This window comes from Plasmodium sp. gorilla clade G2, assembly GCF_900097015.1.
Source record: "Plasmodium sp. gorilla clade G2 genome assembly, chromosome: 13".
Lineage (NCBI taxonomy): Eukaryota > Apicomplexa > Aconoidasida > Haemosporida > Plasmodiidae > Plasmodium > Plasmodium adleri (nom. inval.).
This window is the reverse complement of record NC_041705.1, coordinates 503,921-517,911: the sequence shown is the minus strand read 5'-3', so window position 1 is coordinate 517,911 and position 13,991 is coordinate 503,921. Positions and strand designations below refer to the sequence as shown.

The 13,991-nt window shown below is 17.6% G+C and overlaps 2 protein-coding genes across 2 annotated transcripts; both read left to right on the top strand.

The window, feature by feature from the left end:
- Window positions 1-1,203, top strand: PADL01_1312800 (conserved Plasmodium protein, unknown function; the record flags this gene model as incomplete). Its single annotated transcript, XM_028683661.1, has 1 exon — window positions 1-1,203. The coding sequence occupies one exon, from the start codon at window positions 1-3 to the stop codon at window positions 1,201-1,203; it is 1,203 nt and encodes a 400-aa protein (XP_028539817.1).
- A 1,470-nt stretch (window positions 1,204-2,673) lies between these two features.
- On the top strand, window positions 2,674-13,082 carry PADL01_1312700 (conserved Plasmodium membrane protein, unknown function; the record flags this gene model as incomplete). The annotated part of the gene is made up of 2 exons (XM_028683660.1): window positions 2,674-3,184; window positions 3,361-13,082. 2 exons carry the CDS (start codon window positions 2,674-2,676, stop codon window positions 13,080-13,082), a joined length of 10,233 nt encoding a protein of 3,410 aa, XP_028539816.1.
- Window positions 13,083-13,991: the final 909 nt, after the last annotated feature.

Sequence of the window (13,991 nt, the reverse complement as noted above, 5' to 3'; positions counted from 1 at the left end):
ATGAGTTCGAAAATTTTTAATATTATATTAAAGGATGATGTAAAGAAATTAGAAAATTATATAAACAATGAAAATAATATTGACCTTAATGAATATAATAAAGAAGGGTTAAATATTTTATTATATGGGATTGAAAGAGGCTGCTCAGAATGTTCTTATTATTTAATAAATGAAAAGAATGTAAATATATTTTTAAAAGATAAGAAGACTTTTGAAAATGCATTAATGAAAAGTATGATTATTGGAAATAGCATGATAAATGTAAGTAGATTATTAATATCGAAAAATATTGATATAAATTCAAAAAATAAAAATGGGAAAACAAGTTTGCATTTGGCTAGTGAAAATAATTATATAAAAGGTATTGAATTATTACTAAAAAATAATGCTAATATTAATATATTAGATAATGAAAAAAATACACCTTTAATGATATCTATTAAAAGAAATAATGAAGAAGCAGCTATGTTATTAATTGATTCTAATGCTGATGCAAATATAAAAGATAAGGAGAGAAACACTGTTTTACATATTTGTGCTAAGGAACATTCTTCAAATATTGCTCAATATATTTTAGCAACAAATAAAATAAATATAGAAAATTGTTTAGATAATAATAATAATTCTCCTTTACATATTGCTGCAAGTGAGAATATAAAGACTTTATGTGATTTATTCTTAAAATATAAATTTGATCCTTCTCTTAAAAATAATAATAATGAAACTTATTCTGATATTTTAAAAAAGCATGAAATGCATGCCTTATTAAAAGAAGAAGAAAAAAGAAAAAATTATGAAGAAAAAGAAATAAGGAAAAGAAAGAATTATGAACAAAGCATGTTAAAAACAGATGTTTCCAATTTTCTAATCAAATATAATTTAAATGATTTAATTCCATTTTTTTATAAGAATAATTATATATATGTGGATGATGCTTTTGTAAATATAAATGAGATTACATTAAAAAAAATGAACCTAACAAAGGAACAAAGAAATCTTTTCTACGATTCTATAGATAAATATTATAACGAAATACAAGAACAAGAAAATCAAAGAGATACAACACAGCAACTATTAATAGAAGAACAAAATCGAACTAAAAAATTAAAATTTGTCTCCTATATTGTGTCTTTAATATTTACTAGTATTTTTATATATAGTTTATTCGTGTCTATATACAAAAGAGGGAAAATATTTTTTTAAAAACAAATATGAAAAATTATATTTGTATAAAAAATTTTGTTTTTTATGGTTTTTTTTTTTTTTTTTTTTAATTTTTCCCTTATATTTATTTTTTCACTGTTTTTTATTTTTTTTTTTTTTTTTTGTTTTTACGTCAAAATATATATTTGTACCTTTTGCTATATTTGGTATTTATATATATATATTTTTTTTTATTTAATTTAATTTAATTTAATTTTTTTTTTCTTGTGCCTTTTTTAATTTTATATATTAAAAAAGAAAAAAAAAAAATCGAAAATTTTTGTTTCATTTTTAATTATCAAATTTTGATATATTTTTTTTTTTTCACACTATTTTAAATATTAACATAAAATATATTGTCATTTAATATATAAAAAATATATACGATAATAAATATTTATTAATATATGGTTATTACATTTCGAAATTTTATATAAATTATATTATATATATATATATATATATATATGTACATATATATATATATATTATTTTTAAATCTATATATAAATCGTGACTTTGAAAAAAAAAAAAAAAAAATTGTTCTGTGTTTAGATTTATACTTTCAATTAATATTACACATTTGATATTTTAACTGTTGATATAAAATAATAAATTTATTATTTATTTATTTACTTTTATTTTATTTTACTTTATTTTTTTTTTTTTGAAAAATTATATAGAGGACAAAATTATAGATATAAAAAAAAAAAAAAAAAAAAAGAAATTAAACAAAATAAAATAAAATTAAAATATAAATTTTGAATAGTATAGTAAATTTTATTTTAATTTTTATACTTAAAAAAATTTTGTATAGATTTCTTCATTCAATTGAGTAGATGCGTAATTTAAATGCATATATATATAAAATATATATAATATATATTATATACATATATTTATATATTTATATATACTATACATAAGTTTTTTTTATTTTATTTTATATTATTTTTAGGAATATATAAAAAACAAAAATTCAGATAAATATGTACAACATAAACAAATATTTAAGTTAGCATATTTATTCTATTATTTGAAATATAATAAAAAAATATTATTATATATAGAAATTGACTGATATTTTATAAAATACTATAATTATTACATATTGTATACATATAATATATATATATTATATATATATATTATATTTATTTATTTTTTGTTGTATTTAAAAATACTTATATGCCCATAAAAAGTATTTTTATATGTAAATAATTATATATAGATTTATTTTTATTTTTATATTTTTTTTAATATTATGTATTATTGGAATTCATTATAAAAGTGTAGAATAAAAATAAAGGAATAAAATATCCGAAAAGTATATATAATTATTTAAAATTATATATAAATATATATTAAAATATATAATTTTAAAAAAAACATATTGTATATTGTTGTATATATTTTTTATATTTTAATGTACATTTATATTATTTTTAATTATTTGTTTTATGTTTGAAGATGATGATGGATCAAGATATAAAAATAAAAGATAAGGAAATGCTTAGGACATATAACTTATTAGAAAAGAATTATCATTTTATGTTAAAGGAATATGACAATTTATGTAGTATAAATATAATAAAAAATAATATAATAAATTTTCGAATAGTAAAAAACTTATTAACAATAAATAATTTAATAGATCAAGTTGATAAATCGTTATTGTTAAATATATTTGAAGAAAATGTAGATAATGATTTATTATTGGTATTATCAAAAAACAATTCGAATTTCATATTAAAATTATTAGCTATATTTTATATAAAACTTAGTAAACAGATAAAATTTAATATTACTAATCATTTTAATAGAATATTTGATATAAATAAAAATACCAGTAATACATCAAGTGAATTGAAAAATATCCCTGAAAATTTATTTAAAAATTCCATTATATTAATTTCGTTGATCTTATTTCATCTGCCCGTAAAATTATCTTATCACATCCCTTCTATAATAGACTACTCAAGTAATAAAAAAGGAAACACATACGTATTATATATATATATATATATATATATATATATATATATATATATATATGTGTATATTTTTATGTGTTTACTTTTATCAATTTATATGTAAATATTTTGTTTATTTTATTTAATATTTTTTACGTATATTTTTCATTATTTTTCTTTATAGAAAAGATTCGAAAATCTGACAACCTAGAACTAAAATATTTTTATAAAAAATGTATCAATTCTATAATAAAATATAGTAAACTAAATGTATCAGAATGTGATAAAATTTTCAAATATTTAAAAAAAAGTTTAAATGATAAAGATTTCTTCATTCAGTATATTGCATTGAAATGTTTATCAAATTTGTTTATTTTACATCCAGAATATTCTCTTTTAGAATATGAATACTTTATAAATCATATAATAGATAATATAAATATAAATAATTATGTGAGTGTAGTATATTTGAAATATGTTATAAGATTTGTTAGCATAATATTTTGCAACTGTGCAAATGTGAATTATTATAATAGTAAAGATAATGATGGAACTAACAAAAAACATATTGATGATACTTTTTTATTTAATTTAAATATTATGAAGAAAAAAAAAAAGAAATATTCTGATGATGATATTAGAGATGAAGATTATATTGATGAGAAAAAGAAATCATATAATGATAATAATAATAATCATAATAATAATTTAAAAAGTGATATAATTGAAAATAATTTTAATGATAATAACAATATTAATTATAATAATAATAACCATCGTCATATTAATAATAATGAAGAAATAAAAAAGAAACATCACTTTTTCTCGGATTTCCTAAAAACAGCAACTGAAGAACTTGTGTCAAAAATTAGTAAAATAAAAACTGATGAAAAAGGAGGTGATGTAGAAAGTTATATGAAAGTTGAAAGTATTGATGGTTTCGTTTTTCAAAATTATAATGAATATAATAAGAAAATATTAAGAAAAATGAAAAATGTTTTATTTATTTATAATTTTAATTCATTCTTAAATTATTTTAAAAGCATCTTATTAAATATATGTTCAGATGTTCATCATGATTATAATGAATTGAAAAAGTTACATTTTTTAAATATTTTAGAAAAATTTAATTATTATAAAAAAGAATCTCATCCCTTTTTAGATAAGCATGATTATTCATCATTTGTGAATAAAAAATCCTATGTTAAAAAATTTGAATTTTTAAGAAACCCAGCGAATGCAAATATAATGAATTTGACCTACAATAAAGAAACAAATGATTATATTAATATAATATTAGAATATGAAAATAAATTAATAAGAGAAAAAGAATTCTGGTTATATAGTGAATTAGTACCATTAACTGTAGAAGATAAGAATGCTAACAAATTTTATACTACTTTAATAAGAAATACATTATTAAAAATTATATTTTTTGAATCATTTAAAAAATGTATTTTATTTTCAAAAAAGTTTAGTTCTAAATCAATTATTAAAATTATTGAGTTCTTTATATATATCCTAGATTTTTTATGCTCTACATGTGTAAAGAATAAGAATGTTGGAGGGGTCTTTTATACTGATAATATATCAAACAGTTTTGAGATAAAGTATTGTATATATTACTTTACTAAAATAATTAAGCAGTTAATTAAGCAGAGGAAAAAGGATACCTATACAGTTGTGAAGGAGAAAGAAAATAAGGCAAGGTTTGAAGAAGCGAATAAGATGTATCCACCTCTTGAAGAAAATATAAATAAAAATAATGATATTAATAATGATGATAATATTGATGAAGATGATAATATGGATGATGATGATAATATGGACCATATTGAAGATGAAGACAGTATTGATAATAGTGACAATGTTGATCATAATGATAATATTGATAATATTGATAATATTGATAATATTAATAATAATGACAATAAGGACGACAATGGTGATAATATTTGTGATGAAAAAAATAACATAATAGATAAAGATAAAATAGATAATGTTGATAATTCTAGTGATTCACATATATCAAATAATTTGCAAAATCATTCCCATTCATCTAGTGAATGTGAGGAAAACCTATCCAAACAAAATAGCCAACTTTCTAGCACAAATATTACAAACGATACGCATATAAAAGAAGGGGACGAAAAAAATGAACATATATATGAAAATGATTCTAAATGTAATAAAAAAAATATTAATGAATATACAAATAATAATAATAATAATAATATTAAAGATGTTAATAAAAGCAAAAAAAAAAAAAATCAAACAAATACTAAATCTACAAATAGCAAAACAAAATATAATAATTTTTTTGGAGATTATAATTCATTTTTGGGTATGATGCCATTTTATAATAAAGATGAAAAAAAAGGAAACATAAATAAAGATGAAAAAAAAGGAAAAATTAATAAAGATGAAAAAAAAGGAAAAATAAATAAAGATGAAAAAAAAGGCAAGATAAATAAAGATGAAAAAAAAAGTAAAAAAATTAAGAAAAGTAAATCTAATAAAAGTAGTGATAAAAAATATGATAATAGCAAATATGAAGAACCTAATAATAATACATCTTTTGAAGAAAGACATATTAGAATATTTCTGGAAAACAATGTAAAGAAATATCTAAATCTAAATAATGATACCAATTTAGATATAAATGAAAAAAAAAAAAATGACATAATATTAAAAGCGTTAATAAACTTATATAATAAAGTTATAATGAATCATAATATAAATGTAGAGAAATATGAAAAATATGAACGCTTCCTGAAACTTATAATAAATAATATGAATGGTATATATATTGATATAGATTTATTAAAACATATTATACAATTATTTTTAAAAGTATATTTAAAATTTCCATGTTATATTTATAATTTAATAACATTATTAGTAAATTATATTACTATAATTAATGCAAATTTTATGACTTCATTAACATTAAATACATTTGACGATATAGAAAAACAAGTAAGTATATTAATTATAAGTTCTATATCATTAAATAAAATATTATATTTCTCTTTCCAACATTACAAAATATATCATTTAAATAATTTAATATATTGCATATTTGATATATGTAAATTATTTCTATCAAAAGTACAAACACATCCCTTAAAAACTATAAACGAATTAAGAAGAATCATATCTTTTTTCTTAATATATTCTATAGTCTTTTCAATAGTATATGAAGTTAAAAATAATGTATGTTATACATATCAAGATAATAAAATGTTGGCCATGATAGATCAAGGTACAGATATAAATAAAAATATAGATATAAACATATCCTTTAATAATATGATTATTTATGAAAAGATGAAAAATTATTTTATTAATTATGAAATATTATATAATAATACACTTTTTAAATTAATACAAGATATACTTGATGTAATGATCAATGAAATTGATGAAGAAAAAATTCATTATTTCATATTATCATATGAAGAACAAATGAGTAAGAAAAAAATGAATTCCTATAACTTTTTTATAGTAGACAATTTTTTTATTTTTATATATATATTAAAGAATATTTATGTTATGTTATCATCCCATATGTTAACATTTTTATTCTTTGATCATATATACAATATTGTAAGTACTCTATTCAATTTTTTTACAAAAATAAATGAAATAAGAATAAAATATAATAGTAAGACGAACAAGTCGTGTAGTAACAATAAACAGAACATAGCTGATAAGGGAAAAAATAATAATGAAAAGAATAATAATAATAATAATAATAATAATAATAATGAAAGTAATTATCTTGATAATAATATTTATACTTTGGAAGATATAAAAAAACATAACCAGATAAAGAAAAAAATTTCAAGAGAACAAAAAAAACGTTCAAAAAGAAAAAAGACAGTTCCTAATTACTTCAAAAAGAAATCTAGCCATTTTTATTTTTACGAACATGGTTTCACACAAATATGTAGATCAATAAATATAGAAAACATTTTATTAATTTTTTTAATATATACAGTAAAAATATTTTATAGAATTAATAAATTTATTTTATTCATAAATAAATCATATCATACAAATGAGAATGAAAAAGTGAACCAAGTCTCAATAAGTTATATCAAATCAGAAAATGAAAAAAAATGTAGTGAACTTAATTATAAAAATAATAATATTACATTAGAGGAATGTAATAAGTATAAAATATATTTAAAAAAGGAAAATATTCATAATAACATGAATAAATTATTTAACATATTAGACGCTTTCACAAATGTAAATACAAATGATGAATTATATTTTGATTTTTTCATATCTGTGCTTATCAATTTTGTTAATAATAAAACTAATTTCGATGATTTGATAATAAATACGTTAATAAAAGAAAAATGTGTAACTAAGTCTAGAGAAAAATATTATTTAAAAAAAAAAAAAGCGGATCAAAATAAATATATATGGGGATATTCAAAAGAATTAGAAATATTACATATGTTAACCAATAATTATGATACATATTATGACATAGCATTGATCAGTTTTGTATATCTAATTGAATTATATTTAAAAAAGAAAAAAATAGAAAAAAATATGAAAAATAAAAAATATAAAAACACATATATTTATTTTAATAAAATTATGAAATATATTTATAGTTGGGATATAAATAAAAAGGAAAATAAAAATATATTAATATTATGTTTATACATATTAGATAATTTTTTTAACAAAAAATGTTTTTATAAAATTAACATGAAAGCAAAGTTTTTTAAAAGCATCATGCCACTGTTTAATTTATTAAGTGATAATTTTAATCAACAAGAATATTATCTGATAAATTTTTTAATCATAAAAATATTAACATATTTTATTGGATGTAATGAAAATATAGATACATATATATTTAGCTATATTATGAAATTATATGAAACCTATTCTTCTTATATTATTAAAGAAAAAAATACAGATTTATATATATTCATTTCTATATTAATAAAAAATGTAACATTGTCATATCATAAATTGAAATATACAAATTGTTTTAATAGAAAGAAATATCTTAAAAAAATTAAGAAAAAAAAATTAAATTATTTCCCAGGTTCTCATAATATAATTAGTAATAAATTAAGAAATGACCATTCTAATTTAGAAAATGTTGATAACGAAGAAAAAAGGATTTGTTGGAAGTGTCAAGACAATGAAAAATATGATTATATAAATAATTCGCAGAAATATGATAGTCTCTTATTATCAATGGAATGTATAACTACATATTCAAATAATATATATGGTAGTGTGAATAAAAAAAAATTACCAAATAAGGAACACCATCAAATACATTCGAATGAACAAATGGTCGAATTAACTTCAAAGGATTTTAAAGGATGTACAACAAACAATAATTATAATAATAATAATAAATTAAATTTATCGCCACAAGCATATAAAAATAAAACAAAAGATGAAATACTCCATTTATTTGATCTTTATGTAGACATTCTAAAAGTAATACCACATAATAAAGATATTTTCATAAGAGTTTTAAAAAATTTCAATTCTATAATAAAAAGAATTAAAAATCATATTAATGTTGTAAGAGTTGAAAAATGTTTAGATATTGTATATGCATATATATTAAAGAGAGAAAATGTTAACTCTTTTAACTTTAGACTTACAAGAGGTAAGTATATTATAAGATTATATAATAATATATTAAATATATTGAAGAGGATAAAACATGAAAATGGATATAAGAATAAAATGAAGAATAATTATAATATAAATCATCAACATCATCATAATAATCACACTCGTAATAATCATAATCACCATGAATATAATAATTATCAAAGTACAAATATCTCCAAAGAAATTGATAAGAAATTATTGTGTATATTAGAAATATTTTTAATTTCATATGAAAAAAAAATAAATCATAATCTTTTTAAGACATTCAATCTTTTATTCGATGTAATAGATGTGATAGAATTAGAAAGGTATAAGTATATAATATCAACAATTATACAGAAGAGCATATTTTTTGGAAATATTAGAATATTAGAATGTTCAATTAAATGTTTATATAAGTTGTTTAGGAAAAATGTGATTATACCTTTACATGAGAATTTTGATTACTACCTTTTAATAATTCATAATTTTTATAATAATAATAAAAAAATATATAATAATATAATAGCTTTATTAAAATGGAGAATATGTATATATGGAGTTTTTAATATAAATCAATGGGTTAAATTATTTGAAAATGTTTTAAGTGTAAAAAATATTTTTATATATGACATAATAAAATTTAAATCGAAGGGAACGTTTTCTAAGTTTGATTGTAAGAATAGTGTAAAGAAACATTATGATCAAAATTATATGAAGGAAAATAACTTATTAACAAATGATACAGGATATGTTGAAAATAATAATAATAATATTAATAATAATGATTTTAATAATAAATGTAATAATAATAATAATAATAATAGTAGTAGTAGTAGTAGTACATGTTGTGGGTTTACCTTTTATACGTCTTTGTTTGATGAACATTATAATTTTAATATTCATATAAATTTAAATAAAGAAAAAATTGCACAAAATAGTTGTATGAAAAATAATAAGTCAAAATATTTTTTTAACCTTTTTAAAATGAGGAAAAATGATATTATCTTTTCTGACAACACTAAATATTTGGTTATGAGTTTGTTGTACTTTTTTTTGAATAGAATAAGTGTATCTTCTCATATTTATGTTCATAATGATTCATATTTCTCTAATTATATGAAAAAAGTGTTGAGAGACCGTACTATTTTAAAAGTAGAACGAAAATTAGCTATTAACAAATCTGGAAGTGTAAAGAAAATTGATAATCTTAATATAAAGAATATAAAAGATAAACAACATAGTAATACATTTAATAATAATAATTTATATAGTAGTTTAAATTCAGAAGAGATGGATAAAAATTATCATCATAGCAATGAAAATGTTATACAAAAAATTAATTATATAGAACTAATTTTAATAGATAATAGTAATATTAATGATTATAATAGTGAATATAATAAGAATAGTCTAATAGATGAAACAAATTTTACAAAAATTAATTTGGAGTTTATATTAGATAATTGTACTTTATATACAAATTTCGAATTGTTATTAAAAATAATTTTAAATAATATAAATTATGGAATAAAACATTATAGGTTATCAAGATTAGCTATAAAAATATTGATTGTATATTTAAATATATTTAAGTCTTCAAAAATTATAATCGATGAATTTTCATCCACAAGTAATGAAATAAAATTACTTACGAATTATGAAATAAACATATTTACTTCTTTAAAGATGTATTATGAATCATTTAATTTTATGTATTTAAATAATAAAAAAGATAATTCACCATCTCATAATAATAATAATAATAGTAGTAGTAATTTTAATATTAATATTAATAATTACCCTTCAGGTAACCAAAATAATAATATTAATAATGATCAGAATGATAATCACAATAGTAGTAATATTATTATTACAAATAATATTGATGGGAAAAAAAAAGATCAGATACAATTTTCACATTTTTTTCTATACCCACTTATGGACATATATAATTTATTTCTATTCTTAAATGATATAAAATTATGTAACTCACATAATAAATTTGTGGAATATTTTTTCTATTTTGCAATAAAAGAACCAAATGAATATCGTAAAAAAAAACAACTTACAGATATGCGACATTCTGAAAATAATAAATTAAATCATAATAAAAATCTTCATATGAATAAAACAAATAATATATATAAAAATGTTAATGATGTAGAAGAAGTGGAAGATAAAGAACATTTTTTAAATAGCTCATCATTATTTTTCTCAGAATTTGACTCTTGTGTATATTTTCTTTTTACATATAAATCTTTCTGTTATTATATAATAAATAATGAGAAATGTCAAAATAACCTATCTCAATATAATTTAAAGTTTATTGTAAGAAATATAAATTATATATTATTTGATTCTATAATATTATATTTATGGTCATTTGATTATAATGAACAAAATGATAATAAAGATATATTAAATTATAATCATCATATGCATAAATTCTTTACTTGTGTAAATGAAAAATCAAGATCTTTATCTATTTTTTATTTTAACGCCTTTCCTGTATTTATACAATTTTTAAATATTATCAAATCATATGTTACGTTAAATAAAAGAAATTATTTACTTTTTAAAATATTTATTTCTTTTCTATGTTATCATATAAGGCAATATCATGACATGTTGAAAGAAGAAACCAAAGAAATATATTTGAAATTTATTTATAATTATTTAATTCTTATTGAATTTTCATATGACCATGACATGGAACAAACAGAAGAACAAAAAATCCAAACAAACGGTAGGATAAATCAAAATGAGATTAAAAATAACGATTGTGAAAATGATGAAAATAGCCACAATGAAAAAGACCTTAACATTTGTTCTAAATCTACAATTAATAATACAGCGAATAAAAATAAAAAACTAAAATTTTTTAAAATTGTGTTAGATTATATATTAAGCTATTTAGTAAATTTTATAAATATTAAGAATGTTGCAAATGTATTGGAAGTGATGCAAATAGCTCATGAGAATTTATTTACAAAGGAGGCAAATGAAATAGATGATAATATGTTATGTAATATGTTCACATTAAATATTTATATTATTGATAAATTCTTAAATAATAATTATAAAAATGAAAAAGATGTAATAATACATTTATTATGGAAATCATTTTTAAATTCATTTATCCTTTTAGAAAAAATGAATGATTTAGAAATCAAAGAAAATGTAAAGAACTTATTAATATATTTATTTTTAAAAAAAATGAATATGTTAAATGACGAAAAATTATCAAGTAAATTACTTAAATATGCATTCCAGTATTCATCTATATATGATTTGAATAATTATTTAAAACAAATGAAAAATGAAGAAAAAGAACAAATAATAACTATTCTTTTTACAAAAGATTTATGTAAGCTAAAATTATTTTATATTAAAATAATTGTATTTATACATTATGTTAATGCTTGTGAGAATACATTAGATGCAGATACTCAGAGTTATTTTAGTCAAGAAATTCTGCAAATATTTATAAATTTTACAAGAAAGTTGAAGATAATATATCTATATAATAATGACATCCATATAAAACATGAAGACAAAAATTTAAGAAGACAAATGGTTAATTCTTCTATAAATATTATACAAAATATATTTACATTAATAAAAGAAAAAGATGAATCCCTTATATTTTATTTTTTCTATAATTTGATGAATCAAGAAAATATGCTCATACCTTTAATTACTACAAAGATATCAATGAAAGATTCTTTTGAATATTATACGTTTTTATCAGCACATTCTTATTTAGAAGACATTGTTTGTTATTCTATTAAAATAGTAGGTATATTTTTTGAAACATTTTTACATAAGATGGATTTATTAAAAAAAGTGTTCATCGCCTTTGTTACTTATATTTATAAAATGATTTCATTATGTGATAAAGGTAATATTACAATAACAAAAAGTTTCTTAGTATATCCACAAGAAAAAGAAGAAAGAAAAATAACCAAGTTCTTAAAAGAGACGGATTATTCTTCTACATATATATTTGATAATCCTGACAAGTTTGAAATAATAACCAATAATAATATGACCATATATTTTAAAGAAGTAATAGAAATTTTTAGAAATATGGCATTTAAAAATTCTAATCTCTTTAAAGAAATGATACTTCATATAGGTGCAGAAGAAAAAATATTGATATATACCTTAATGAAGGAATCGATAGATACAGAAAAAAAAAATGAGGAACAAAATGAAGAGAATACTGAAAAATTGGATTTCAGTTTTGTAAATTGAGAAAAAAAAAATATATATATATATATATATTTATTTATTTATATTTAAAAGAAATACAAAGCGTACATAAAAAATGTATATTTTTTTGTTGCAATTATGTCTATAATAAAATATTTATATATTATATAATTATTATTTAAATTAATTTTGTTTATTGTTTTATTGTTTGGTATCTATTCTTTGTTATTTATTCTTTACTACTTTTATATTATTTTATTTGTTTTATTTGTATTATAAATTAATATTGTCATTATATTTTTTTACTCATGTTTTTTTAATGTATCTTTTGTACCTTGAACATATTTTAAAAATAACAACTCTTTTATATTGTTTTAAATATATGTGATATTTTATACCACTGTTGATATATGTTATATAATTATATTCTAATGATGTCAAAAAAATATATTACTAATAATAATAAACAAAATAATAAGTGAACATTTATAAAAACTTTGTTTCAATTTAATTTAAAATATATAAATTTTAATGATTTGACAATAAATAGGATGGAAGATAGATATAAAAGGAAAACAATTAAAATAAATAAATAAAATTAAAATTAAAATTAAAAGGAGAAAAATTTTGAATCAGTATTCTTTATTAGATATAATGTTCATGAATATATATTACTTACACCTTTCTTTTTAAGAATCTTCTTTTTTATATAAAAAGAAATAAGTAAAAGATTGTATTCTAAAAATATATATAATTATATATTTCAAAATATTTTTTAAATGTTGTATTTTTTAATATATAATACATACTATATATATATATATATATATATATATATATATATATATGATATATATATATATAATATTTATTTTGTCAGTTTACTTTTTTTTTTTTTTTTTTACTTTTATGTTTATTTTATTTTATTTTTTTGTAAAAAATAAATGAAGA